Source organism: Cutaneotrichosporon oleaginosum (genome assembly GCF_008065305.1).
Source record: "Cutaneotrichosporon oleaginosum strain ATCC 20508 chromosome Unknown ATCC20508_contig06, whole genome shotgun sequence".
Classification (NCBI taxonomy): Eukaryota; Fungi; Basidiomycota; class Tremellomycetes; order Trichosporonales; family Trichosporonaceae; genus Cutaneotrichosporon; species Cutaneotrichosporon oleaginosum.
In genome coordinates this window covers 1835685-1863635 of record NW_027072175.1, presented here as the reverse complement: position 1 = coordinate 1863635, position 27951 = coordinate 1835685, and the positions used below count along the sequence as shown (strand labels likewise).

The 27951-nt window shown below is 61.1% G+C and overlaps 10 protein-coding genes across 10 annotated transcripts; 5 read left to right on the top strand and 5 right to left on the bottom strand.

Annotated features, from left to right (window-relative positions):
• Nucleotides 1–86: 86 nt before the first annotated feature.
• Nucleotides 87–1921, top strand: COLE_07169 (uncharacterized protein; the record flags this gene model as incomplete). The annotated part of the gene is made up of 3 exons (XM_018419377.2): nucleotides 87–170; nucleotides 453–623; nucleotides 710–1921. 3 exons carry the CDS (start codon nucleotides 87–89, stop codon nucleotides 1919–1921), a joined length of 1467 nt encoding a protein of 488 aa, XP_018277993.1.
• A 1672-nt stretch (nucleotides 1922–3593) lies between these two features.
• COLE_07168 (uncharacterized protein) lies at nucleotides 3594–3947 on the top strand (the record flags this gene model as incomplete). The annotated part of the gene is made up of 1 exon (XM_018419376.2): nucleotides 3594–3947. One exon carries the CDS (start codon nucleotides 3594–3596, stop codon nucleotides 3945–3947), a length of 354 nt encoding a protein of 117 aa, XP_018277994.1.
• A 544-nt stretch (nucleotides 3948–4491) lies between these two features.
• On the bottom strand, nucleotides 4492–6200 carry COLE_07167 (uncharacterized protein; the record flags this gene model as incomplete). Its single annotated transcript, XM_018426751.2, has 2 exons — nucleotides 4492–5990; nucleotides 6023–6200. The coding sequence occupies 2 exons, from the start codon at nucleotides 6198–6200 to the stop codon at nucleotides 4492–4494; spliced, it is 1677 nt and encodes a 558-aa protein (XP_018277995.1).
• Nucleotides 6201–7688: 1488 nt separating this feature from the next.
• Nucleotides 7689–14685, top strand: COLE_07166 (uncharacterized protein; the record flags this gene model as incomplete). The annotated part of the gene is made up of 3 exons (XM_018426752.2): nucleotides 7689–8001; nucleotides 8046–9973; nucleotides 10018–14685. The coding sequence occupies 3 exons, from the start codon at nucleotides 7689–7691 to the stop codon at nucleotides 14683–14685; spliced, it is 6909 nt and encodes a 2302-aa protein (XP_018277996.1).
• Nucleotides 14686–14991: 306 nt separating this feature from the next.
• On the bottom strand, nucleotides 14992–16076 carry COLE_07165 (uncharacterized protein; the record flags this gene model as incomplete). The annotated part of the gene is made up of 2 exons (XM_018421418.2): nucleotides 14992–15293; nucleotides 15326–16076. 2 exons carry the CDS (start codon nucleotides 16074–16076, stop codon nucleotides 14992–14994), a joined length of 1053 nt encoding a protein of 350 aa, XP_018277997.1.
• A 2235-nt stretch (nucleotides 16077–18311) lies between these two features.
• COLE_07164 (uncharacterized protein) lies at nucleotides 18312–18841 on the bottom strand (the record flags this gene model as incomplete). Its single annotated transcript, XM_018425442.1, has 2 exons — nucleotides 18312–18579; nucleotides 18615–18841. The coding sequence occupies 2 exons, from the start codon at nucleotides 18839–18841 to the stop codon at nucleotides 18312–18314; spliced, it is 495 nt and encodes a 164-aa protein (XP_018277998.1).
• A 357-nt stretch (nucleotides 18842–19198) lies between these two features.
• Nucleotides 19199–22015, bottom strand: COLE_07163 (uncharacterized protein; the record flags this gene model as incomplete). The annotated part of the gene is made up of 2 exons (XM_018419378.2): nucleotides 19199–21618; nucleotides 21652–22015. The coding sequence occupies 2 exons, from the start codon at nucleotides 22013–22015 to the stop codon at nucleotides 19199–19201; spliced, it is 2784 nt and encodes a 927-aa protein (XP_018277999.1).
• Nucleotides 22016–22548: 533 nt separating this feature from the next.
• Nucleotides 22549–23038, bottom strand: COLE_07162 (uncharacterized protein; the record flags this gene model as incomplete). The annotated part of the gene is made up of 3 exons (XM_018425443.1): nucleotides 22549–22590; nucleotides 22660–22744; nucleotides 22941–23038. 3 exons carry the CDS (start codon nucleotides 23036–23038, stop codon nucleotides 22549–22551), a joined length of 225 nt encoding a protein of 74 aa, XP_018278000.1.
• Nucleotides 23039–23385: 347 nt separating this feature from the next.
• On the top strand, nucleotides 23386–24899 carry COLE_07161 (uncharacterized protein; the record flags this gene model as incomplete). Its single annotated transcript, XM_018419379.2, has 4 exons — nucleotides 23386–23872; nucleotides 23911–24010; nucleotides 24045–24356; nucleotides 24392–24899. 4 exons carry the CDS (start codon nucleotides 23386–23388, stop codon nucleotides 24897–24899), a joined length of 1407 nt encoding a protein of 468 aa, XP_018278001.1.
• A 1171-nt stretch (nucleotides 24900–26070) lies between these two features.
• COLE_07160 (uncharacterized protein) lies at nucleotides 26071–27757 on the top strand (the record flags this gene model as incomplete). The annotated part of the gene is made up of 2 exons (XM_018424828.1): nucleotides 26071–26577; nucleotides 26633–27757. 2 exons carry the CDS (start codon nucleotides 26071–26073, stop codon nucleotides 27755–27757), a joined length of 1632 nt encoding a protein of 543 aa, XP_018278002.1.
• Nucleotides 27758–27951: the final 194 nt, after the last annotated feature.

Below are 27951 nucleotides of genomic sequence, written 5' to 3'. Positions count from 1 at the left end.
CCTCCGCCTCCGCCGGCCCGAGCCATCCATCTCCCAACCACGACTCTCTCTCCCATTTCCGACGACTAACCACCCACACCCTCATCATGCTGCCCCCATTGTCCGCCCGCGCATTGCTGCGTCCCACCTCCACGGCGGCGGCCTCGGCGATCCGTCGCGCCTCTTCGGCGGTGAGTCCACTAGCTTGGAGGCCACAGGCGAGAGCTCGGCATCCTCATCATCTTCCCACTCGCGATTTCTAGCTGGCAGAGGAAGGTGGTTCTGCGACGGATTTTGCCACCTCCATTCCACTGCGCCTGGCTTCGTCTCCATCTTTCCGTCGTCCACTAGCTTGGCGATCTGCGGTTTTGCTCGCGATAGCTGGCAAGTCCGCCCACCCCGGACCTCGCTTCGGCTTTGCCTCGCTAGATCTCATCACTGATCAGTACTGTCGTTGCGGTCACTAACACCAGCCCGCTGGTCCCCTCACTCGCGTTACAACGCTGCCCAACCGTGTGCGCGTCACCACTGAGGCGAGCCCGGGACATTTTCACGCGGTCGGCGTCTACGTCCATGCCGGCAGCCGCTTCGAGAGCCACCGCACGAGCGGCGCATCCCACTTGTTAGACCGACTTGCGTTCAAGGTGAGTGGTTTGAAACTCGGTTTGAGCCGCATGACAGCCTTTATCGACCCGCGGGCTCACCTTCTCTCACCCCTGCTGACGCCCAGTCCACTGACAAGCACACCGACGAGGAGATGGTCACCCTCATCGACCAGCTCGGCTCGCAAATCACATGCAGCTCGTCGCGCGAGGCGATCATGTACCAGTCGACGGTGTTCCCCCAGTCGCTTGATCTCGCCATGTCGCTGCTCTCCTCGACGATCCTGCACCCTCTTTTGCTTCCCGAGGAGTTGGAGGCCCAGAAGGCAGCCGCCGCGTACGAGATCAGAGAGATTTGGGCCAAGCCCGAACTGATCCTTCCCGAGATCCTGCACACGGTCGCGTTTAAGGACAACACACTCGGCATGCCACTCTTGTGCCCCGAGAGCCAGCTCGAGGTGTTGGGAGAGGCCGAGATCCGCGGCTTCATGCGTGACTGGTACCGCCCCGAACGAATTGTCGTTGCTGGCGTCGGCATGCCGCACGAGCAGATGGTTGAGCTTGCGGAGAAGCACTTTGGTGGTGTCCCCGCTTCATCTGACGCGCACGTGCAGAGCTCGCTCCGGCCTGGCGCGTCGGCCCAACCCGTCGGGACCAAGGGCTTCGCAACGGTTGTCAACCCGCCCTTGAACAGCGACGCGCACCTCGCTTCCGCCAAGGCGGTGTACACGGGTGGCGAGGAGTACATCCTCAAGCCCGAAGAGGAGTTCGTGCACCTCTACATTGGCTTTGAGGGCCTCGGCGTGCACGACCCCGACATCTACGCGCTCGCGACGCTCCAGACCCTCCTTGGCGGCGGTGGCTCGTTCTCGGCTGGTGGACCCGGAAAGGGCATGTACACGCGCCTCTACACCAACGTGCTGAACCGTTACCATGCGGTCGACTACTGTGCAGGCTTCCACCACTGCTACGCGGACAGCGGTCTCTTTGGCATCGCGATGAGCGTATACCCTCAGTTCGCTGGGAGTGCGGCCAACATCATTGCGCACCAGCTCGACACGCTCACGCGCCCGCAGAAGGGTGGCATCGCGCAGATTGAGCTGTCTCGCGCCAAGAACATGCTCAAGTCGCAGCTCGTTATGGCGCTCGAGAGCCGGTTGACGGCGGTCGAGGACCTGGGACGGCAAACGCAGATCCACGGGCACAAGGTGCCTGTCGAGGAGATGTGTGCAAAGATTGACGCGCTGACAATTGACGTGAGTATCAAGCTCCGACGAAGGCTAGGGGTGGGGGGAGATTCGAGATGGACTCGGCGGAAGGTGGACGGCTGTTGGGCCTAGGGCGTCGCCGTGAGGTAATCACCGACAGCGGAGACGGCGGCGGTGGAGACAAGTGGAGCGGGCCGACAGTGCAGAGCCTGGGGGTCATGCTCCGCGACGTGCACTGGCCTAGTACCTCAGAACTCTCCGCTGTGTTTACAGGTCTCGATAGTCTTTGAAGAGGGGTGTCGGGTGCCACCCACCTCTGACTCCCATCTCGATGATTCCAGCACTTTGATTGCCACGACAAGCGCTGACGTATAGGACCTGCACCGAACGGCGACGCGTGTGCTGCGACCCAGCTCTCGCACCGCGCCCCTCAACTATGGGCTGGGCAGCGGGGAGCCGACGATCGTGGCACAGGGCCAAGTCGAGGCACTCGGCGACGTGCGCGGGACACTGCGCGCGTGGGGCCTCGGCAAGCAGCCGTTCTGAGCGGGGCGTTGAGTGGCGAATTGGTGATTGGTGACTTGTTGGGCTTGGCGTTACCAGCACTCCGCGAGGCCCGACGGTGAGCAAGTGGAATGGAGGCGGATGTGTGGTGCCTGTGCATCGCAATCACCCTCTGCACTTGGAGTAGGTCTCGGCCTAGAGTAGAAGCATAGCATTGTGTTGTGTTGTACATGTACCACGCATCGCACACGGGGTGGAGCGGGTGGGGGGAGCGGGGCCTCGTTAACCTGCGCGTCATCCAAGTCGCCACCGCTTTTCAAGCGCGTCTCGCTTGAGCGTGCTGGCGCAACAAACCAGCACAAGCACAAGCACAAGCACAAGCGCGAGCACAATCGAGGTTAGCTAAAAAGAGCTAAGCGAGACTCGTTGATGCGGTTGAGCGCCGTTTGATGACCGATGTTGGCAACGGTTATACCAAACGAGGCCACGAGGCAGGGATCCATGCCAAATCGATCAGGGCTGCACCAGGGGCCACAGGGACATCCCCACAAAATCATACGGCGGGGCCCGCGCCGTTGCCGCATGCTGCTGCGGCACTTGTCTCTCGGAGCGTGAGCGAGGCCAATGAGCGAGGCCAATGAGCGAGGTGACACGGGGCATGCACGAGACGAGGTGGGTGTGCGTGGGTGTGCGGCATGATGATGCAGCGTCGGAAACGAGAAAGAGAGAGAAAGAGAGAGAGGGAGGAGCAGTTAGACGCCGAGTTCCGATTGTGAAATTGATCGTCAGTTGCTCCTCTCGAGCTCCCCTCGCTCCCCGCCACTTGTTGTTGCTCGCCGCCCTCGCCTTCAGTCCTCTCCCAGTTCTCTTGACCTACAGCAGCGCATCACTCACATCAACACGTCCATCTCCATCTCCATCTCCATCTCCATCTCCATCTCCATCTCCATCTCTCCATCTCATCTCGATCTCCACTCTCCGCGCCCACCAAAATCATCACCCAGGCGCCACAAACTCCCAGCTCGAGCCGAGTCACATTTCTTCGCACCACTTTCACATCTTCCATCTTGTCATCTTTCCAACTTTCCATCTTTCCATTCTTCTCTTAATTTCTCTGTCCATCTCAGTCTGTCGTCTCTCTCGACACTCCTCACTTCTCCACGCATAATCATCGCCCTCCGCGCGACACCACTCTGCGCCGCGTAATCCGGCGCATCCAACAACAACAAAAGCCTCAGCCGCCACTCGCCCACCGTACCGTCTCGTCTCGCGCCGACGCACCGCCGTCATCGCCTCCATCATGCATCCCTCGCAGACGCTCGTGCCCCGCCTCTCCGCGCTCATCAGCCGCGCCGCCCGCCGCCAGCCTGCCCGCCTCATTCCCCCAGCCGCCGTCGTCGCTGTTCAGGTAAGTGTCCATCACGTCATACCATTTTCGTCCACCACCTCTCCTACCCTCCCTCCATCTTTGCTTGTCTCCTTGCCACTATGCGCCGCGTGCCGCCTACTGTGCCCTGTGCCGCTGTGCCGCTGTGCTGCTGTGTCGCGACGAGTACGCGCCAATCCGACTCGTCCCGCGATCACACAGCACGGCGCGCCGCACACGCCTCCCGCCTCCACCGCCCACCTCCGTCTGCGCCCGACACCCGACTAGATCCCAGACATCTCCATCCTCGTTCGCGACATCGTTAACACACAGCACGTCGAAACGCACGCACCCCGCGGCTTCTTCGGCCGCCTGCGCCGCCCACGCCAGCTCCCGGCGCCCATGATCGCATGGAACGACCACCTCTCGATGGTGTAAACAACGTCCCCACATAGGGAGAGATCTAGACGGACGACAAACGACTCGCCGACGAAACAAGCTGTAGTGTAACCCAATCTAGTGTTGTGCATTCTGTGACTGACTGATCTGTGAGCATGCGATGGAGTGAGGTGGGAGGGGATGAGAGGCATCGGAGCAGAGGCTTGGCAGACGGCATGCCGACATGGCGCATGACCCACTAGCCCACCTGGCTAAACCACGATAGCGACGACGCGAGGAGTACATGCTATCGCACGCCCATGCTGCGCTCTGCTACCCGCTGCAATCGCTCCTTCGCCTGGTCCTTTTGTTACACATGCATGTGCACGATACATACAGCAGTCTCGAGACTATAAAGCTACGCACGGCGAGGGCAGAGGCACATTGTCGCCGATCATCTAGGCACGGCACAAGACTCGGCTCCACCCCGTCTGCCGTACAAGCCCGCCATGTCGTCGTACGGCGGCGGGGGGGAGAAGCGCGCCACGGCGCGGCACTTGTCGTAGAGCGAGAGCGGTGGCGGTGGCGATGGGGATGGGGACGGCGATGGGGACGGCGCCGCGGGCTTGGTGCCCGCCGACATGTTTGGCTTCGCGCGCTTCTTCGGATCGCCCTGCGCGCACTTGCGCTTCGCGACGCGCAGAAACTCGGGCTTCGGCGGCGGCGACGGGGGCAGAGACGGGCTGGCGGGCGGCAGGCTCGAGCTCGAGCTCTCGATGCGCGGCGTGCTGGCCGGCGTGGGGGGGAAGGTGGGGCGTTTCTTCGTCGGCGTGACGTCGCTGTCGTCTGCTTTCCTCTTACGCGTCGTGCTAGCCGTATTGGGGGTGGAGAGGCCGGAAGCCTTCTTCCGCCGCGGCGTCTTCGGGAGGGGCGGCGCGAACGACGCGTCCGCGACCAGCGCGGCAAAGTCCTGCACATCGCCATGCACCCAGACGTCGAAGACGCCGTCCCACTCGGCGGGCTTGGCCGGCGGCTCGGCGTTGACGTACACGACTCTCACGGGGGGTTCGCGGCCGTCGCGCACACTCGCCTCGGGGCGCGAGGCCAGGCTCTTCGCCATCTCCTTCACGATGCGCTTCACGCCGGGGATGGACAACGACGTGCCCGCGACCACGAGGAGGTCGGCGCGTCCTTCGCGCTCCCCGCGCGGGCCGGTGCCTCGGAGATCGCGCTCCATCACGCTCCCGATCGCCTCGCCCTGCGGGTGCTCTTCGCCGTACAGCACGACCGAGGCGCGCAGCGTGCCCACGCGCCGCTGGCGCTCCGAGAGCGCGCTCCGGATCGTCGCCATTTCGTCGCAGCGCGGACACGGGATCGGGGCGCCGTGCAGCGCGTGCGCGGCCGACGGGACCGACGCAGCGCACTGCGTGCAGTGCAGGCTGGAGAGGAGGCCGTGCAGCGGAATACAGCGCACGGGGGAGCTTTCGCGCGTCGCGGGCGACGACGCGCCGCTCGCGCTCGCGCTCGGCGACTGCGCGGCCGACGCGGGCTGCGAGGGTTGTAGTGACTGCGAGTGGGAGCGGGAGGGTCGTTGGGAATGCGGCTGCGACGAGGAGCGCGAGGCGTCGGCCGTCCGCCGCCGAGACCGGGGCGGCGGCGGGATCCCCGTCTTCAAGCCCGCGCGTTCTTCCAGCCCGTCTATGTTTTGGGTGTAGACGCGCAACAGCCGCCCTTCGCGGTCTATGTCGCGCATGAATGCGTGGAAGGCTGTCGGCTGCGCCTCGCCTGCGAGCCGGCTCAGAGTGGAGAGAAGCGCGTGGTGGTCTGGAAGTAGGGCGGGGGAGGTGAGGCTCTTGACGTGGAACAGGTCTTTGACGTTGCGCGCGCCGCGCGCGAAGAGGCCGTGCGCCGAGCGGAAGTCGGGGATCTGCGCGGCCGTACTGACGCCAGCGCCTGGGATTAGGTTCGTTAATTGAGAGACGCACCGCATACGACCACGACGCGCTTGGCGCCGCGGATGCGCCGCACGACCGTACACAGGTCGGGGTCGTCCGGGTCAGTCGAGGGCTCGGCGAAGCGGATGGGAGGGAGTGGGTCGGCGTCCCACCCGGACCCGGCGGCGGCGCTGGTGCCGGCGCGCGGGAGACGGACTAGGACAGTCATGCCCGCGCGTGAAGGGAGATCAGGGTGGATGGAGACAGAGGTGGGATGGTGGTGGATGAACGAGTTGGTGGTGGGAATGAATGGGACGAGAGTGATTCGGCGCTGTCGGAGGCAGCGAGCGAGATGGCTGTCCGCTCTATGGCCCTGAATTGTTCATGCTGGGTGGCGAGGGGTTGGGGGGAGGGGGAAATAAGTTTCTATCACTGGAACGGGGCATTTCATCTTCTGCTCAAGCAACCAGCAGCCAGCAGCCAGCCAGCCCATGTAGTTCATAAACCCAGGAGTGACGGACGAAGAGCAAAGTATAGAGGATGCAATGGCTACGCTCAGCTGAAGAGCTTGTACATACGTAGTTTAGTCTAATGCATATTCATCGCAAGGAGGACTGTCCTAGTCACATCGTCGTATGCCGTACTATCGCAGAAGCGCAAGTCTGGAAACTCAGCTCTGCTCGAATCCAGAGTACGATGCTGCGATCGCTTACTCGCTTTGAAGCTCAGTGTCATCTCGAGAGGCATTCAGCTGGCCTGCACAGATGAGCTGGTGAATCGGTGAATCCATGAACCATGGCCATCCGCCACAGTGCCACGTTCTGCTCCTCCGCAATCATCATCCAACACCCACACGTCATTGTCCGGGGCCACGTGCTTGTCATACCGCGTGTCCTGGCGCGCCTGGCGTAAATGAGGGGCCCGTTTAGGCCCCCGTACCAATCGAATAAAGTGGACCCCAATAGCCCAAAATTACGCGTTCAGCCATGCCTATCGCCAGTCGCCGGGTGAGAGGAGCGGCGGGGTGGCGGCGAGGCGGCGAGGCGGCGAGGGGCGACGGAGTTGCCTAGGAGACATGGTTGGTCTGGGCCGAGAGCGACGTTGAGCGGCCTGAGCGGATAAGGGCATCCGAGGCAAGGGACCTGGAACGCGCGCTCATCGAAATTTTCGATCCACCTCCACTTTTGCATTCAAAGCCAAGCGCTCGTTATTACCCTGGGAATACTCTAGATGATCTAATAATGCGTATACTATTACGCGCATACTGTAATAACATGTGCATGGCGTCGCGTTCCGAGGAGGCGTCGGACGTCCGAATGCAGAAAAATTGCGCAGAGGGCAGTCACCCTGGGTTGGGTGATGAGGTGATGGTTGATTACAATTTGCTTCCGTCCCTCCCTACACGCCCACTCTCGCGCAATCCTCGTCTCTCTCTTTCTCTTTCTCTCTCTTCTCCTTCTCCTCTTCTCCTCTTCTCTCTTCTTCATGCACCCAGTGCCAGCAACCTCTCGTTCTTCTTGCTGACCTCCTCCTCCCAAAAGGCCTCCCCTTCGCGCTAGCATCCCTCCTCGGTTAGCACAAGGCAGCCACCACCACCGTCACCACCACTGCCTCCGCTTTTAGCCTACACCAAGCGCAGCCCGCGTCATTAGCCTTGGAAAACTTTTCCTCTCCTCCCTTCTCACAACTTCCCCTCCAGTCGTGTAGAGCAGACAATATGGTCGCTCCCGCTCACGACGAGGTGCCCGCGGGCACTACTCCCGTCTCCCCCGGCTCCCCAGCCCCGACCCCCAAGGTCACGGTTGCCCGTGGTGCCAGCGCGAGCACCGCCGTCTCCACTCCCCTTCCCGTTGGCTCTCTCTACCCCCCCGCGTCTAGCAAGGGTATCGACTTTATGGCCGGCGAGACCGAGTGGGATGACGCCATGGGCCGCGGTGACATGGTCCTTGAGCTCGCTGATGGCCTCGCCCTCTCTGGCCACTCGTTTGGTGCCGACAAGAGCATTTCCGGCGAGTGTGTCTTCCAGACCGGTGAGTTGCTCGAGCCAGCTGGTGACTGCCGGCCTGACGCATAGGCATGGTTGGCTACCCCGAGTCGCTCACCGACCCCTCGTATGAGAGCCAGATTCTCATTCTCACTTACCCTTTGGTCGGTAACTATGGTGTGCCCGAGCGTCCGGAGGAGATGAACGCCGAGGCTCTCAACAAGGCCTCCGAGGCCATCCTCGACAGCATCCCCATCGAGTTTGAGAGCCGTCGCATTCACGTCGCCGCACTTGTCATTGCCAACTATCACCCCAGCTACTCGCACCACCTCGCGTCGAGCAGCCTCGGCCAGTGGCTCAAGGAGCAGGGCGTCCCCGCCATGTGGGGTGTCGACACCCGCATGCTCACCAAGCGTCTCCGTGAGGGCGGTGTTCTGCTTGGCCGCGTGCTCGCTCAGAAGAAGGAGGACCCCACCAGTGGCTCGCTCACCGGCGTTGCCCAGCGTATCCTCGGCGGCCTTGGCTCCCCCGCCTCCATCTCCGACGCCCCTGGCGCCTGGCAGAGCGCTTACGACACCGTCCCCTTCGCCGACCCCAACCAGGTCAACCTTGTCGCCAAGGTTTCCATCAAGGAGCCCGTCGTCTACACCGCTCAGACCGGCGTGGAGCCCAAGCTCAACGCCCGCACGGGCAAGACCATTCGCATTCTTGCCATCGACGTCGGCATGAAGTGGAACCAGATCCGCTGCTTCCGCAACCGCGGTGTTGAGGTCAAGGTTGTCCCCTGGGACTACGACTTCAACAAGGAGGCCGGCAAGTTTGACGGCCTGTTCGTCTCTAACGGCCCCGGCGACCCATCCATGGCCACGGCCACGATTGAGAACCTCAAGGTCGCCCTTGAGACCTCCAAGGTGCCCATCTTCGGTATCTGTCTCGGACACCAGCTCATCGCCCTCGCTTCCGGCGCCAAGACCCGCAAGATGAAGTACGGCAACCGTGGCATGAACCTGCCGTGCACGTGCGCCACCTCGGGACGCTGCTACATTACTTCGCAGAACCACGGTTACGAGGTGGATGTCACCACCCTGAACAACGGCTGGGAGCCGCTCTTTACCAACGCCAACGACAACTCGAACGAGGGTATCTGGATGGGCAAGAACGGTAAGCCCTTCTTCTCGGTCCAGTTCCACCCCGAGTCGGCCCCGGGTCCTCGCGACACCGAGTTCCTCTTCGACGTCTTCCTTGAGAGCGTCGTCAACACTGCCGCCGAGGGTCGTCTCGTTTCGATCGACATGCCCGGCGGCGAGCTCGCCGCGCACCGCGAGCGTCTCCCTCGCGTCCAGGTCAAGAAGGTTCTTGTCCTTGGCTCCGGTGGTCTCTCCATTGGTCAGGCCGGCGAGTTCGACTACTCGGGCTCGCAGGCCATTAAGGCGCTCAAGGAGGAGGGCATCTACACCATCCTCGTCAACCCCAACATCGCCACTATCCAGACTTCCCAGGGTCTCGCCGACAAGGTCTACTTCCTTCCGGTCACCCCCGACTTTGTGCGCCGCATCATCAAGCACGAGAAGCCCGACGGCATCTACTGCACGTTCGGTGGCCAGACCGCCCTCAACGTCGGTGTCCAGCTCAAGGACGAGTTCGAGGGCCTCGGCGTCAAGGTCCTTGGTACTCCCATTGACACCATCATCACCACCGAGGACCGTGACCTCTTCGCCCAGGCCATGGAGGAGATCGGCGAGAAGTGCGCCGACTCGTCCTCCGCCAACAACTTCGAGGAAGCCAAGGCCGCCGCTACCCGCATTGGCTACCCCGTCATCGTCCGTGCCGCGTACGCGCTCGGCGGTCTCGGCTCGGGCTTCGCTACCAACGTCAATGAGCTCGAGGAGCTCTGCAACAAGGCCTTTGCTACTTCGCCCCAGGTCCTCGTCGAGAAGTCGATGAAGGGCTGGAAGGAGGTCGAGTACGAGGTCGTTCGTGACTGCATGGACAACTGCATCACTGTGTGCAACATGGAGGTGAGTAGAGTTGATCTGTGTTTAGTGACAGTTACTAATGACAGAACTTCGACCCCCTCGGTATCCACACTGGTGACTCCATCGTCGTCGCCCCCTCGCAGACGCTCTCGGACGCCGACTACAACATGCTCCGCACGACTGCGGTTAACGTCATCCGCCACCTCGGCGTCGTCGGCGAGTGCAACATTCAGTACGCCCTCAACCCGTACTCCAAGGAGTACTGCATTATCGAGGTCAACGCGCGTCTCTCCCGTTCGTCGGCTCTTGCCTCCAAGGCCACCGGCTACCCCTTGGCTTTCATTGCCGCCAAACTCGGTCTCAACATTCCCCTCAATGAGATCCGCAACTCGGTGACCAAGAAGACGACTGCCTGCTTCGAGCCCTCGCTCGACTACTGCGTCGTCAAGATTCCCCGCTGGGACCTTAAGAAGTTCAACCGTGTCTCGACCGCGCTCTCGTCCTCGATGAAGTCTGTCGGTGAGGTCATGGCTATCGGCCGTACCTTCGAGGAGACCATCCAGAAGGCCATCCGCTGCATCGACGACAGCTGGGGTGGCTTTGGCGTCAACATTGACGTCGAGGACATTGACCACGAGATCCGCAACCCAACGGACCAGCGTCTCTTTGCCATTGCCAAGGCCCTCAAGCTCGGCTACTCGGTCGAGAAGATCAACGAAATGTCGAGCATTGACCCCTGGTTCCTCCGCCGCCTCGAGAGAATCTCCAAGACCGAGGATGTCATGGCCAAGTACTCGGCCGCGACCATCCCCGCCGAGCTCCTCCGCAACGCCAAGCAGCTCGGTTTCTCCGACCGTCAGATCGCCAAGACGATCAACTCGAACGAGCTCGCCGTCCGCCGCCTCCGTTCGGACGCCCGCATCTCGCCGTTTGTCAAGCAGATTGACACGGTCGCCGCCGAGTTCCCGGCATTCACCAACTACCTCTACACGACCTACAACGCGTCTGAGCACGATGTTACCTTCACCGACAACGGTGTCATGGTTCTGGGCTCGGGTGTGTACCGCATCGGTTCGTCGGTCGAGTTTGACTGGTGCGCCGTCCGCGCCATCCGCACGCTTCGCGAGAACGGCATGAAGACTGTCATGATCAACTACAATCCCGAGACCGTCTCGACCGACTACGACGAGGCCGACCGTCTCTACTTTGAGAACATCTCGCTTGAGACCGTCCTCGACATCTACGACATTGAGTCCTCGTCTGGTCTTGTCCTCTCGATGGGTGGCCAAACCCCTAACAACATCGCGCTTGCGCTTCACCGCCAGAACGTTAAGATCTACGGCACTTCGCCCGAGATGATCGACACCGCCGAAAACCGCTACAAGTTCTCGCGTATGCTGGACAAGATCGAGGTTGACCAGCCGCTCTGGAGGGAGCTTACCTCGTTCGCCGAGGCCAAGGCGTTCTGCGACAAGGTCAGCTACCCCGTCCTTGTGCGCCCCTCGTACGTCCTTTCGGGTGCGGCAATGAACGTCGTCTTCACCGAGGACGACCTTCAGACCTACCTTGGTGCCGCGACTCAGGTCTCGCGCGACCACCCCGTCGTCATCTCCAAGTACATTGAGGACGCCAAGGAGATCGAGATGGACGCCGTTGCCAAGGACGGCAAGATGGTCATGCACTACATCTCGGAGCACGTCGAGAACGCCGGTGTGCACTCGGGTGACGCCACCCTTGTCCTTCCGCCCCAGGACCTCGACCCCGAAACTATTCGCAAGATTGAGGTTGCCACCGCCAAGATCGGTGCTGCCCTCAATGTCACTGGCCCGTACAACATCCAGTTCATTGCCAAGAACAACGAAATCAAGGTCATTGAGTGCAACCTCCGTGCCGCCCGCTCGTTCCCCTTCGTCTCCAAGGTCACCGGCATCGACGCCATCGAGATGGCAACCAAGGTCATGCTTGGCCTCCCCGTCACTCCTTACCCCGACGTTAAGATGCCTCCCAACTACGTTGGTGTCAAGGTGCCCCAGTTCTCGTTCTCTCGTCTTGGTGGCGCCGACCCCGTTCTCGGTGTCGAGATGGCCTCCACTGGTGAGGTGGCCTGCTTCGGCAAGGACCGTTACGATGCCTACCTCAAGGCCCTTATCTCCACGGGCATCCGCCCCCCGAAGAAGAACGTCCTGCTCTCGTTCGGCTCGTTCAAGGAGAAGCTCGAGATGCTCCCCTCGGTGCACAAGCTTCACAAGCTGGGTTACAACCTCTTCGCCACGGCTGGTACCGCCGATTTCATCCAGGAGCACGGCATCCCAGTCAAGTATCTCGAGGCGCTTCCGGAGGGCGAGGACAACGACCCCCAGAAGTCCGAGTACTCGCTCCAGCAGCACCTTGCCAACAACCTCATCGACTTGTACATCAACTTGCCCTCGAAGAACCGCTACCGCCGTCCTGCGTCGTACATCTCCAAGGGCTACCGCTCGCGTCGTATGGCTGTCGACTACGCCGTACCCCTGATTACCAACGTCAAGTGCGCTAAGCTATTCATTGAGGCGATCATCCGCAAGCCTACCTTCGACATCACCTCGGTCGACTACAAGACGAGCCACAAGACTTTCACCTTCCCTGGTCTCGTTTCGGTCCAGTCGTTCGTCCCCGGTGCCGCCGAGGCTGGCTCGCCCGACTTTGGCGTCGCCACCCAGGCTGCTATCCGTGGCGGCTTCACCACCGTCCAGATGGTGCCGCAGGGTGTTCGCTCGGCAGTTGAAGACGAGATCTCGCTCCAGCGCGCCCAGCAGAACGCCACTGGCGCGGCCCACTGCGACTACATGTTCTCTGTCGCCGCCACACCCGACAACGCATCGCGCCTTGCTTCGGCTCTTGAGGCCGGCGCCAAGGCCCTTTTCATCCCCTTCAACAACTTCTTCGGCCCCAGCAACAAGGTTGCCAGCGTGGCACAGCACTTCGCCGCTTGGCCTCAGGACAAGCCTATTGTCACGGACGCGCGCGCGACCGACCTCGCCTCGATCCTCCTCCTTGCGTCGCTCAACAACCGCAGCATCCACATCGCTTCGGTGTCGACGCGTGATGACATGGCTCTCATTGCCCTCGCCAAGGAGAAGGGGCTCAAGGTCACCTGTGATGTGTCCGTTTACGCCCTCTTCTTCTCGCAGGCCGACTTCCCTGAGGCCGCCAAGGTGCTCCCTTCGCAGGACGACCAGGCCGCTCTCTGGGAGAACCTCGAGACGATCGACATCTTCTCGGTCGGCGTGCTTCCCTACGAGCTTGGCCAGGCCCTCGGCAAGAAGGTTTCGGCCCGCAGCGGTATCGAGGAGACCCTCCCTCTTCTCCTCACTGCTGTCGGTGATGGTCGCCTCACCCTGGAGGACATCACCCTCCGCCTGGCGGACAACCCTCGCGCGATCTTTGACATCCCCGAGCAGGCGCAGACCTACGTGGAGGTCGAGGTCAACCGCTCGTCGGTCTTCGAGCTCGAGGAGGGTGGTGACTGGTCGCCGCTCACTGGCAAGTCGGTGGCTGGTGGCGTGCACCGTGTCGTGATCAACAACCATTCGGTTGTCCTCGACGGCACCGCGTTCTCGATGCCCCTCGGCCGCGACATTTCATTCGGCGTCGGCGCCCGCCCGGCTATGGTTTCGCGCGCGTCGTTCACTCGCACCTCCCGCCCGAGCTTCAGCCAGCTGGCCTCGCCTGCCATGGGCACTATGCCGCTTGGCACGCCGGCGCGCGAGCAGCCCTCGCTCATGTCGCTGGCTGCCCAGCCGGTCGCCCAGACTTCGCCTCTCCCTGTCTTCCCCTCGCTGCAGCCGCACCCCGCGTTCGCACGCCGCCACATCCTCTCGGTCGGCCAGTTCACCAGGGATGACCTGCACGCGCTCTTCAACCTCGCTTCGGAGATGCGCACGCAGGTCGAGCGCCAGGGATCGGTCGACACGCTCCGCGGCCGCGTCCTCTCCACTCTCTTCTACGAGCCCAGCACTCGCACCTCGACCTCATTTGAGGCGGCCATGAAGCGCTGCGGTGGTGAGGTCGTGCAGGTTACTGCCGAGACCTCGTCGGTTCAGAAGGGAGAGTCGCTGTCGGACACCATCCGCACCCTTGGGTGCTACTCGGACGCCATTGTGCTCCGCCACCCCTCGGTCGGCTCGTCGAAGGAGGCCGCCAAGTCGTCCCCCGTTCCGATCATCAACGCTGGCGACGGCATCGGCGAGCACCCTTCGCAGTCGCTCCTCGACGTCTTCTGCATCCGTGAGGAGCTTGGCTCTGTCAACGGCGTGACCGTTACCCTCATCGGAGACCTGAAGAACGGGCGCACCGTGCACTCGCTCGTCAAGCTGCTGTCACTCTACGACGTGACGCTCAACTTCGTCTCGCCCCCGTCTCTCCAGATGCCTGACTACGTCAAGGCCGAGGCGACGCGCGCCGGCATCAAGTGGTACGAGCACACCAACTTGGACGCGGTCATCGGCTACAGCGACGTGCTGTACGCGACGCGCGTGCAGAAGGAGCGCTTCGACAGCCTGGCCGAGTACGAGGCCGTCAAGGACATGTACGTGATCAACCACGATGTCCTGGCGCGCGCGAAGGAGAGTGCGATCGTTATGCACCCCCTCCCGCGCCTCAACGAGATCGACCCCGAGGTCGACTTTGACAGCCGCCGCGCTGCCTACTTCCGCCAGATGCGGTATGGCCTGTTCATCCGCATGGCACTGCTCACCATGGTCCTTGGGGCTTAGACACTGTACTCTCATCTTCATAGTCGCGGCTAGATCCGCATTCAAGCATTCAATGCATGTACTGGACACGCAGGAGCGAGGTGATGAGTGGGAGCGGGAGCTTGGCGGGCGTCGAGAGGGCGCCTTAATGGTGTGATTCAGCCGCTGGCAGACGCTCTGTCGATCTGATAAGAGGAAGCCCAACGGCAGCGTCTAAGAATGTACATTGGTCAATTATGCTATGTGGTGCTATGCCATGCTATGCTATGCGGTGCTTTGTTACACGGGCCCGTCTCCCCCTTTCCCTCCCGTCGCCTTTCCTCTGCATCACGAGTTGAAGATGCGCGAATGCTGCAAGTCATGCCTAGCCGCAAGGATCTCGCCGAGGGGCCAAGTCGTCGCGGGTCCGCGCTCCGCCTCCTCGGCCCATGCCCACTCGTCTCCCCCCTCTCCCTCAAACCCGTCTGTTTCGGGGCCTGCTGCCTCGCTCTTCATAGCCCCTGCGATGGTCCTCCGCAAGGGATGCGCAAGGAGCTGCGTCGAGAGATACGGCCCGACGACATTGAGCCGCACGGCGGCGGACAGAAGCGACCGCGCGTGTGTGAAGAGGTACAGGTGGTGCGCGGTGTCTGCGTCAGCATCATCCGCCACGGAAACGCACCATAGTCAATGCCGAGCGCGGCACACACGGCGCCAAAACACACGGCCAAGTGGCCGGGCGCGCCCCGCCGCACAGCGCGCTTGTACGCTGCCACGAGGGCCGCTGCGCGCGCGTCGCCGCCCTCGCCGCCCTCGTCCACCGTGCCGTCGGCACACCCGGCCTCCCCGTCCGCCTCATACACGCCCGGGGGCGCACTCAATCCGCGCGCATACAGCGTGAGCAGCGCGACGCCTTGTGCGCGCGACGCGCGCCGCGCGACATGCGACAGCAGCGTGGCCTCATGCATCTCGTCGAGGCGCACGAGGCGGGCGACCGCCATCTGTGTACCTTCCGGCTCCTCTGGCTCCTCTGACCCCTCGGGTCCGTCTTCCGTGGCGGCGAGGGCGGCGCGCACGCACGCCCACGCTTCGCGGAGGTACCATGCCGTGCTGGCTGCGAAGTTGTCGACTTCGGCGGCGGCGAACTGCGCGAGCGCCGGGCCGGCTTTGGACGGGCCGAGGGGCGCGGCGCTTTGCGGCGCGCGGCCGGCGCCCCATTCGCGGCCGGGGGCGGCGCGCGCGCCGCGGATATCGGGGGCGTCGGCGACTCCGTAGGCGCGCGAGGGCGAGAGGAAGCCGTGTTTCGCGTACGATTCGAGGCCGGACGAGGCGACGAAGCCGCCTGTCGGCAGGTTGCTGTCGAGGAGGACGTAGAGGGCGTGGGCTGCGGTGTCTACGGAGGCCGGAGGGGGGGAGAGGGTGGGGGATGCCATTGTGGTTGAGAGAGATGAGAGACAAGCAGATGATGGATTCGGGTTTTCGGTTGCTTTGAAAGGCACAAGATAAGGCTCGGCGATAAGCGATGTGACGTAAAGACTCTTGGTGAAAGTTAAGCAACAAGCGATTCCACCACCACTGAGCGTGTGAGGTTTGGACAGACTGTCACTCTCGCTTGCATCTGTAGGAAGAGACAATAGGTACTCGTTGTGTAGTAGTTGTGGACATTGTCTCAGCGGCATACATCTCACGCCGCAGGCAGGAGGGGGTGTACGACCAAAGATGCAGGGAGTACAAACCGCTCAGCAAGTACTCTGAGCTGGCAAGTTCTGAGCCGACGCCTTTCCCAGCGGCGGGGATCATAGTTGTCCCCCGAGGAGTGTTGAGGGATGGCAATGGCAATTTCAGCAGCCATGAGCCTCTTTCAGCGGCAGGAGGTTCACGTTACTAAAGACGTAGCGAGCCCTACTCGTCCCCACTGGCGCCGTGTTCGAATCGTGCACGGCGCCTGACTCTGTGCGACCATCTTGAGAGGCGCCCGTGTAGCAAGTGGAGACTGTCCACGCGGAAGAGGATTCGGCTGGCGGCCAACATCAGATCCCTCCTCAAACATTATCGTCAGTGCTATATCCCATATCGACACTCGACGTACTGGTCCGGTGCCACTGACTGGCATCCGCGACACCTTGACACATCACTCGAAATACCGGCATCACCTCATGGCAATCATACTCAAATGAACCCACGCATCCGGATCGCTCTTGAGCGACTGTCATGGCCGGGTTCTCTCGAGCTTGACCTTTCACGGCGAACCTCGTATGTCATCAACCGACACATGTAGTTCTCCCCTATGTCCACCACCACCACACTCGCCCTCGAATCGGTGCTTCCTCTCGCCCTCGTGCCGGGCCATCGCTTGACCTTTGTTGACTCTAGCTGACACGTGGTCCACTCATAAGGACGACCAGCCAGGTCATGCAGGTCAGCCGCTTCAGTCGACTTGTCAACCTCCCGACATGTCGTCAGTCAACCTCCACACCCGACATTCAGTCAACCGCCTCGGACCTCTGACCTCGGTCCTGTGAGCCAGGGTACCGACAAAGGTCGGTATGAGGTCGAACTGCTCGAGCGTACACGGACGAGTATTGACGAGCCGTATGAGGGAGTACGGTGATGATCCGTGAGAGAATGGCAGAGGACATGTACGAGATGTACATAGAGAGGGATCGCCTCTCCGGCTCTGTAAAGATCTATTAAACTGCTTTGTACTGTTTGTACACTCTCTGTACAGTTTTTCTGTCATTTTTCTAGGCATCCTCGCGTACGCATATATTTTGCATCGCCCAAGCGGTTCCACCTTTTGTACCGCCCTTTGTTGCTACTCTCGCTCACAGGCGGTTGGTCTCGCCAGTGCGCAGCTGATGGCGGTGCATGTAGTCAAGATGCAGAGGAAGCCGATGGTGAGGAGCGTGACAGGAAACGACGTAGGCACGAAAGACCAAGCGCAGTATGGCAGAGTTTCATTTGCATCCTGTGTTGTAGGACAAGCGATATGACTTAGTGACACACAGTGTCGCGGCCTTCTCACGCGTCGCTATCGCAAGCAGTCATCAGTCTATGCAGTCCAGTGTGGCAAAACAACAACCTACACACAACAAAGGTGTGGCCACCTCCACACGGACAACTAGCAGAAACAAATGTGTCTACACAGCAATTGATGCGAAATATGTGGAGAAAGAGGCCTGTGAACCCCAGCTCGCGCCAGCAGGATCACAAAGATGTCTCCTCTCTATGGTAGTGCGGGGTGTCCTGCCGCCGGTCTTCAGGCAGTTGGAAAGTGTAAACGAAGGGCACCCAAAGGAGCTCGTGAGTGGCAACCACTTATCCATTGGGGGGCTTCGGCCCGGGAGCTGAGAGTTGTTCCTCGTGTGTGTGTAGATGGGTGTAATTTAGACCCAACAGTCAGCTAGCAGCAGAGGGAGAGGCCAGGTGTAATTTGATGAAAGTTGTCCTCCACTGTTATGGAAAGGGTGGAAGGTTTGAGGAATGAGATGCAGAAGCGGGTTGAGCAGATGTGTGATGCAGGCAAGCGAGATGCGTGGCGGCCCTGTGCTTCGCTCTCCGAACAAAGCGATTCTGCGTTTCGCTGCACCCGTGTTTTTTTTCTGGAGGTGGCGCACATCATCTTCGCATCTTCACACAAGGACATGTACAATCAGGAGAACGTCTCGTCACGCGCCCGCTGCGGCCTGCTCCCACGCAGAACCAAACACCATTTGTAAATACATCTGCTCGCTCGAGAGGGCGAGCTCGTACGACGCATCGCCGCGACAAGTGGCGTCCTCAAAGTTGAGGAGCGTAAGGGGAGGGCGGTCGTGGGGAAATGGCTCGTTGTCGTCATCGGTTCGGGGGCAGCGCGTCGCAATATTCCACGGGTCGCGGATCCTGTGCACGACGCCTGCTGCGTGCAGCTGGGCATCAGCACGCGCCATCTCGGGGCTGGAGTTAGCAATGCGCTATTGTCATACACTCACTGAAATTCAGATAGATCGCTCCAATGCGGCGACACCTCGTTGATCTCGTCCAGCGTGCGTCCCGCATCCTCAAGAACGAGCGCATACACGATCCATACGTTATACTTGGTCCCGACGCTGTCTTGTTTACCGCTTTTATGTTCTTGTTCGCCGCCTCTGAGACCATCAGTGGCGGCGAACAAGCCGGTCTCGGGGCCACAAGCGAAGCTCGCCACCACCGCAACCATGTCGTTCGTCGCCACTGCGACCCCACCTCCTGCCTTCATGGCACCCCGATATCTCTCCTGCATTCTTCGATGTCCATGCAGCACCTTGTTGGCTCGCGTCGCTTTTTGGGCTTCTTGGAGTGTCGAGAGCAAGGGGCAAGGGGGGCGCAACTCTGTGAACACGGCTGCAACCCCCAATGACAGTCTGCTCACGAGGTACTTGATAACCATCGCGCTTCCCGAACATGCCTCCAATGCTCAGCACTTTACTCCGCCGCCGTTTGAGACCTACTGCTTCACCAGCATTGCCGTAAATGGTGGTCCCAACTAGTCTGCGCCCAATTTCGGCTAAGATATTGTACACATATGCAATGCTATCTATGTCGCGCCCAGCGGATCCCACGCGTGACTCCCACGAGGCGCCGATGCGACATCCGGCTTCGGCGCCTCATTAACCACTGTACCTTTCACCTCCTTCTCCCCACGCAACGCGGAGGCGGCCTCGGCGAGAGTCAGGTCCGCAAGACTCTGCCGTGGTATGTCGCTCCAGGGGTTGACGGCGAGCTCAGCAGTCGTGCTTCGCGCCGGCTTTGACTGACTGGCCGGTAGGCCATTCCTCACCTCTTCCCTCGTCCGCACACGAGCCACACCCACACCCTCGCCAACGAGGCCGCCGCTGATCGGCGCTACTTCTGGGACTAGCGCCGATGTCGCTGTCGTTCGCACCGCAACATCGTCGTCCCAGGGGTTGGCTTCGAGCGGCCCGCGCACCGTGCGCGCCTCGCCGATGCCCGTGCCTGGCTCAAAACTACCCAGCTCTCTTTGAGGCGATTCCTCGTCCGTGCGCTCGCGAAGATGGGTGTAGGCGTCCGTTGCGCTTGAACGGATGGTGTTGAACGCACTGAGGGCACCTGAGCCCACCGAGTTCCAGCTCCATTTTCCGCGCGGCATCGTGGTCTGGGAGCCGGTGCTAGAGGACGCGCGGATCGGCTCCGGTCGCTTTGGCGTGGAAACCACGCGCGGCGCGTACGGCAGAATTGGAGGCGGCACATGCGCTGCGGCCGCGTCTCGCGGAGCTACCCTAACGTTCGGACGCGGGTCGGCCGCGCTAGACGGCGCCACGAGAAGTGCTTCGGGCGGTTGCGGCTCGCGAAAGGCCTCGGACATGTTCATCTCCTCATCGGCACGTTTGAAAAGACGATGCCAGAAGCGCACATCGCGCGGGTCGGGGTGCAGTACACCCATGTCGGCATCTGGACCCCGAGCAGAGCGGTCGTCCAGCTCCGGCTTGTAATCCGCGTTGAGGTAGGAAGCGCGCTGGGCTGGCAGGTCGAACCACTCCCATGCCGACACCGTACGCTCCACGTACGGTTTGCCGGAGACGGCAACGCGGCGCTGCCGCTCATTGTCGAAAAGGAATGTGCCAAATTGGCAGGCGTACAGGTTATAATGCAGGTCAAGGAGGTAGTCCTCGTTGAACTCAAACCGTTCGGGGAACTGACGCTGGATCTGACGGACGCAGTCCAGGAATTGATGGAAGACGGGCGAGATCTCCTTCAGATGAGATGACGAGGTGAACTGCTTGGACATGGACGCGAAAAAGGCCTGCGCCCCTTTAACGGCGATCCCGAAGTCATCGTCGCTCTCATCGTCCATTGCGTCGATGTTGTCTGGCGTCGCTGTGAAGAGCTTTGAAGAGGACAGATGCCCCGAGCGGTGCATGAACATGTGACCGAAGGACAGCCAATCCTTCTCCACCAACACCCGGAAGCCGTCCAGAGTGCGATAGTAGGGGTCGAGGCAGAGCTGCGCAACCGCGCTCAACTGCGAGGTGCGATCCCAGCCGTCTGAGCAGTGAATGAGCACATGCGACGAGTTGATGTGGATGTTCTTGACAATCATAACGCTCCCATCAAGGATGGCAGTCAGATGCTTAAGCCAACCTGACTTGCGCAGTCGCTCGCGATCAACAGGCATGCCACCGGCGCTCGCCTCAGCGAGCGTCTCAACCACCGTCTTGAGACTGTTTCGCATGACGTGGATGTTGTCGATGCCGAGATATGCCTTCTCGGCCCACCTGTAGTGGTCCATGTTCTCGGAGCCGGCACCTTTGGCTACGTTGGCCATGGCGTTAGTCGTGGGGCGTGCGTCAATGATAAGGTTCGTGCACGTCGCACCATACACCTGCGCCGCGGGGAGGGCAGCGAGGTTTGAGCTGCTTGCGGATGGTGTGATCTGTGACGAGCCGGCGCTCTCGGGCGACTGGTGGCTGGTAAAAATACACTCGACCAGGCGCTCGTCTTGTGCGGACCGGTTACCCTTGAGCCCCACCATCGGCTGGGACGAGCGGGTGATGCTCGCTTGGTTCGCCCAGTGCAAGTATGAGAGAGCGGGAATGCGCGCTTTGCTCCTGTACTTTGCCGCGTACGCTAGTACCGAGTCACTGATGCGTGTCGGAACAACGAGCTTAGCGGGGTACGTCGGCGAAAAGCTGTAGTCGCGATTGATGTCCGTGAAGCGCCACGCGCGCGTGCGCGAGCCTACGCCCTGCCGAGCAAACTCCGTGCGCGGGTTGTACACGCCCCACCCGGTTGCGGCGGTCTTGGATGTGCCAGAGACAGCACCCGGCGACGGTGCATCGGCAGATAATGACGGTGGCAGTAGCGGGTTGGGGGAAAGGGGGGAAGGGACTGGGGCGAGGGAGGCTGGGGATGGACTCGAAGCGGGAAGCGAACTTGTACTGGCCAGCGGCGAGCGTGGAAGAGTGTAGAAGAAAGCGTACAGCTGTTCAACGGATTCTTGGGTCAGCTGAGAGTCACACAAGAACATACGGGTGACGGCGCAGTCGCGTACGCTGGCCCACACATCCTCAGCGCCGCCCTCGCCCCACTTCTCGAACAATAGCGTGTACGTGTCAAACGTCTTGGTGCCCACGAGCAGAGGATATTTGCCTGCGGCGCTCTGTGGTAGACGCTGCAGCACGTTGATGGTGGGGTACGGAATCCAGATCTCCCCGTCGGTGGCCGTCGCACGCGGCTTCTCGATGTTGACCCCGTCCTGCGACGCTGGCGAGAAGAAGAGGTGGTGGGGAGTGAGGTGAAGCGTGCCCTCGACGCGGAGGCGAGCATGCGGCGGCGAGCGTGCCGTGCCCTCCAGGACGACGTTCTCGACCTTTGCGACGCGAAGGCCGTCCATGCTTGCTGAGAGAGCTGACGCAGGAGTAAAGAATATGAGACGCGTTGAGAATGGCCACCCAACCATGCTGCATGCAGTCACACTCGCACACTCTCTCATATGACGCATGCAAACCTCGTGGCACTGTATTTGTCCCCCTCATGTAATGATCGGAGTGGCTCGGGGCGTCATGAAACTACACCAGTCCGTGCAGGTTGGGATCCATGGACAACGCCGAGGCCTGCGGCATGAACTGGCCAGAAGGATGCGTACATGTCCTGCTCACATGTCCAGGCGAAGAGGGGCCAAAGCACAACTTGTATGACGAGGCTGAGACCCAAGGTTGAAGCCCGGACAGGGAGGACGACGCCCATGAATGAACAAAAGGACAATGGGGCGCGCCGGGACCGCCTGAGACGCCTCCCTCTACCTTGTCCATTCCTTCTGGCGGTGACAGCTGGGGTAGTCACGGCCATCTCATTCAACTTCACACTGACGCCAGACGCTCTGCGTATCTTGCAGCCAGGTCCTATCGATGCATATTGTATGATTGTTTAAGCGCCCTTGGCCTTCTGGATCTGGTACCACGAGGCGAACTACGGTCAGCAAGGACGAAAGTAGCCATGAATGCAGGTGATGGTGGGCAAGAAGAGGAGGATACGTACGAAGGGCAGACCGAAGCCGCAGGTGATGTAGATACCCATCTTGGCAGCGAGGCCAAACTTGTTGTTGACGCTGGTGGGGATGGTCCTGTTGGTGGGAGCCGCAAAGATGTGTGGATGACGTGATAGTGCATGTGGGGAGTATTGCGACAGCGGAGGGCCATGCGATGTAAGAACGAGGGGATATGTGCGCGCAGGACATGATGAGCATAATGGGAGAGAGTCGCGAGAGAGACGGGCGTGCGTTAGCACACGCACACATGGAGCACACGGCAGCGACGCACTTGTCAACAACGTTCTCGAAGTGAGCGAAGCGGACCTGCTGGCGAGCGGCGGCGACGCGAGCGGCGCGGAGGGGGGCGGCACGGACAAGCATGGACATGGCGGACTGGAGTGGTGAGAAGACGGAGGTGATCAGACTAGTGTAGTAGGTTATAGCCGAGCTCTGAGTGGCCTGCACCACCTTCCTCGGCCTACCTCTGCTCTCCGGGCCATTGGGGTGAGAGCCGCGTACGGTGGTGCCCGCGGAAATAGTCGGGCTTGCGGTGTGGCGCTTCCACTCATGCCACGTCGAGACCACGTGGTGGTACCTGATAACTGGTGGAGGTGAACCAAGCTCGCGAATGCTGACATGTTGACCGAGCTCACCCAGTTGCTTCTTGCATCTTGGTTTTGCATCACGTCCGCACATCATCGATCTCTCCCTCTCCTGCTACTCAACTTTTCGTCATGTGCGAGTACGCAGTCGGCAGGCGGTACCTCAACGCACGAACGCGTGCTCCCCTGACGTTGCGCTATATTGGCGCGCTACCCGGCCTTGACTCGACGTGGCTCGGCGTCGAATATGACGACCCAACCCGTGGCAAGCATTCTGGCGAGTACAACAGTGTGCAATTCTTTCGCTGTCATCCCGGTGCCGGCGCCTTTATCAAGTACTCTTCCGCGTCGCTACCGCTGGTCGAGGGCGCTGACCTCGTGGCGGCGCTCGAGGATCGCTATGGAGGATTGGAAGGAGAAGGGGCCAACGGAAGGGAAGGCGCCGACGTCGTGCTTCTTGGCGACTCGCGGATTGTCGTTGAGGCGCCGGGGATGCGAGATGTCGTGAGGCGAATTGGGCGGCTCGAGCGGCTGCGCGAGGTAGGCTTCGAGAATGAGTGGGTGTCCCGACTTGGAGGGAGCGAACGTCAGCGTATCGTTCTCAAACAGCGGTTGAAAGGTATCTAGGGGTATATGTGTAGCATCCACTCACCGCAGGCGTTCGCGCTCTGGACTTGTCGAGGAACCTCATTGCAACCTGGAGTGATGTTGGAGACATCGCCTCGCATCTTACGGGGCTCAGAGTGCTCATCCTGAAGTGAGATGAAGGACGAGGCAGTGGCTGACTCCAGCCACTCACGAATTCAAGATGTCAGCTCTATCGCCTCCGAAGAGCAGAAGAGGCTTCGCGATTGCTTTTCAACAGTCTCAGAGCTGCATCTCGGCAAATCGGCACTCAGCTGGGCCGAGGCGGTGGACGTAGCTTCACTCTTCCCCTCCCTTGAAACGCTGTTTCTTAACCACAACTCTGACATCGTAACCCTTTCCCCTCGTCATGATCAAAATGTCAAGGCTGCGATGGCCCGCCTGAAGGTCCTTAGCATTGATGGGTGCGGTGTTGACTCGTGGTCGAATGTCGCTTGTGGTCTCTCCGCCCTTCCATCGTGAGACTCCCTCGTATGGTTCTAGCTCACGCGAGACTCACAACGGCTCAGCTCTCTGAACTCGGTATCCGCAGTATCTCACCTCGCGGATCCGCACCCGCCTTCCCGTATCTCACGGGCCTCACGCTCGTTGACACTCACATCTCCATGTGGGCAGACATTGACCGCCTCGACGATTGGACTAGCGGGCGGTTACAGAAACTTCGTATTTCCTGCGCCGGTTGCGAAGACGGAGTGCCCAAGCAAAACACCGATCCATTGCGTATGAGTGGAGACGTGCGATCGGATAGGCCACTTCTCATCGCAAAGCTGGCTGCGCTGAAGTCATTAAACGGGTCCAATGTCACCTCAGCCGAACGCTGGGACTCGGAGCTATTCTACATTCACTACGTCGATCGCCTACCAGCAGCTGAGCGTGATGCCTGGGGTCGGTACACGGAGCTCATACAAAAGCACGATGTTGGACCCAAGGCCCCCCCACTCAAAGTATCATCCAACCTCAAATCCAAGATGATCAGTAAGTCTGCCCCAGATCGTCACTGATCGAAGACCTGAACGTCATTCCTCCCAATGGCATGACAATGACTCTTCGCCTTTTACCTTCCGCTACGGCTGCCTCGCTTCAAAAGCGCGTGGCACGCCAAATGAAGGTTCCAGCAGTGCGAGTCTGGACTGCAAGGCCTCACCCTGAGGCACCGGAGGCCATTGGAGCCTGGGAACCGGTGGAAGAAATGGAAGAAGGTCAAGAGATCGGGCATTGGGTGGGCGACGGCGACACAGTTGTTGTCGTCGTTGTCTGAACCAGCCGATCAGTAGAACCAAGCTTGGGCACCACGGCGCCTAGTAAGACGACGCTCAGATCCGTTGGTCCGTGATGCGGACCATTGTCCTCGCCGCCTCCACCGCGCACCCCACTATCTGCCCACTCGGCTTTATCTGTCGGTTGGCTCACGACTCTATCAACCACAACGTGGCAGGGGTCAAGATCGGCATCCCTCGGCAGTAACTTCGAGCCGGGTGGCATTTCGGAGAAGGGTGGCAAGGAGAACGCCGACCGAAACGATGCGTTTCGACTTTGGAGCACCTTGCGAATCCTTCGTGAGCTATTGAGCGCCTCAAAAGACGTCGTGAAGCATCAATATATGTATGTTCGGTGCACTGGAATGGAGCTTGACGCCCACGAACAAACGCCTATGTGTATCTCGGCCGGCGCTCGGCCTCTCCACACCTCCCGGAACACATACCGCGCGTACATACCACGGCGACCTCCGGCGGTTAGACGCAGGTACAATGGAGACCTTCGGATCGGGACCAAGGCACGGCATAATCTCCATTAGGAAGGAATAAGGAATTCCCTTATCGGCGGCTAGAAGCTGCTCGCCTCTAGCTAAGCGCTCGGTCATGGTGGCGACGAGCAGGTAGACGATACGGACGTCACATGCATGGAGCGACGAGTGTTCGCTCGTCCTACGCGCGGGTGGGACTGTGTATATATCTGGGTAGGTCTGGACGAACACTCCTCGTTACCTATCCCATCCCATCAACACCAATGTTCTTCCGGGGATCCCTCCGCAACTTGCCATCTGCATTCCGCGCGGCGCGCCGTGGTGTTGCCTCTGTGGCTTCGGCGTCGACGCACTCGGGGCCCGCGGTTGGGCCCGCTGCCGGCTCGGGGTCGGGGTGGCATGGGTCGCGCCGCTTGATGTGGGCCACCATGCCGGTGGTGTTCGCCACGGGTGCCGCACTCACCACCTACGGCCGCACCACCGAGGAGGAACCCACCACCACCCGCTCCAACATCGCCAGCGTCCCCACGGCCGATCTCATTCGTGCCTACCTCGTCTACACCGTTTGCGGGATGCCGGCTGTGGTCGACGCCGCGCCTGCCCTTCTCGACGCGTTCTCCAAGTCGCGTATCCCAGGGGTCGCCGCCGTCACGAACGCTGTGATCCGCCGCACGTTCTTCTCCCAGTTCGTTGCCGGGGAAGATCTCCCCGAGACCATGGAGACAATTGCACTCATGAACACGCGCGGTATCGGCGCTCTCTTGAACTATGGCGCCGAGGCCGAGCTTGGTGACGGTCTTGCGGACGCCAAGCACGCTCTCCACGAACACAACTATCGTCAGGACATGATGGCCATTGAGGCCCTTGGCGAGTACGAGCGCCGCTTGGCTGAGGCTGGTGGCAAGACCGGCTCTTCGCAGTTTGCCGTAAAGATTGTGAGTCATTGTGATTTCGGAATGAGGCGACGATGAGTGCATCGCTAATCGCCAGTCCGGTCTCATCGACCCCGCCGTCCTGGAGCGTGCCTCGACTACGCTTTGCCGCCTTCGTCCTGTGGCCAACGACCAACCCCAATCGGCAAGCATCACCGAGATCCCCTTCCCTGGTGTTCCCCAGCGTAGCGATGCGGCGATTGTTGCACCGCCCGCTATGGCCAACGCCGTCGTTCCGACGATCGGATCTTTCGAACCTCAGGGCATTCTCGCCACCGACCTGAACGTAACCGACGCGGACATGGACGAGCTCAATGCGCTCTGGCGCAAGATGCGCGCGATGAGCGCTCTCTCGCGTGACAAGAACGTCAAGCTCCTCATCGACGCCGAGCACGCCGAGACGCAGCCGGCTATGGATGCTCTCACGCTGCTCCTGGCCCAGGAGTTCAACCGTCCGCAGCCGGGCAAGCCGTTCGCTGGCCCCATCGTCTTCGGCACGTTCCAGAGCTACCTCGCGCGCGCCCCGTACCTCCTCGACATGATGATCGCGGACGCTGAGGCGAACGGGTACGCTTTGGGCGTCAAGCTTGTGCGCGGCGCGTACAATGTCGCCGACTCGGCGCGCTGGATCAAGGAGGGCCGCAGCGGCACCAACCCCATCTGGCCAAACAAGCCCGCGACGGACCGGGCGTACAACACGTCCGTGTCCAAGGTTGTCGAAACGATGGCGCGCCAGCTGGATGGGCCGAACCCCGAGCTTGCGCTGTCGGCGGTGTACGCGACGCACAACCCCGAGTCTGTCGAGCACGTTCTGAACGAGCTCGAGCGTACTGGGTTGGTGAAGCGCCAGGTGCCGAAGGGGGCCGAGGGGCACATGACGGGCGCTGTCGCGCCCCTCGTCTTGCGCGACGATGTGCGCGGCAAGGTGTTCGTAGCGCAGCTGTACGGCATGCGCGACGACCTGACCGACAAGGTCGCCGAGACGCTCGACTCGGACGGCCTCCCCGTGGCTCTCAAGTACATCGCGTACGGCAAGCTTGAGGAGGTACTGCCGTACCTTGCGCGTCGCGCCATCGAGAACAAGAGCGTCATGGCCGGCGAGGGCGGTGCCGCCATGGAGCGCAAGCGCGTCATGGACGAGCTCTGGCGCCGCTGGTCGGGTGCACCTGTCACCAAGGCATAGGGAAGTGCGCAGCCGGAGCTGCAGCGGTGCCGCGGGGGTGGATTGGCAGCAGTGCATGGTATTCAGTAGATGCTTTTCGGTTTCATTAGCATGTCCCATTTGGGTTGTAACATCTGTATATGCATTACACAAAAAAGCAAAAGGCGGGTGTTACTGGGCGAGGAGGAGCCGGTCAAGCGGAGATGTGCGTAAGC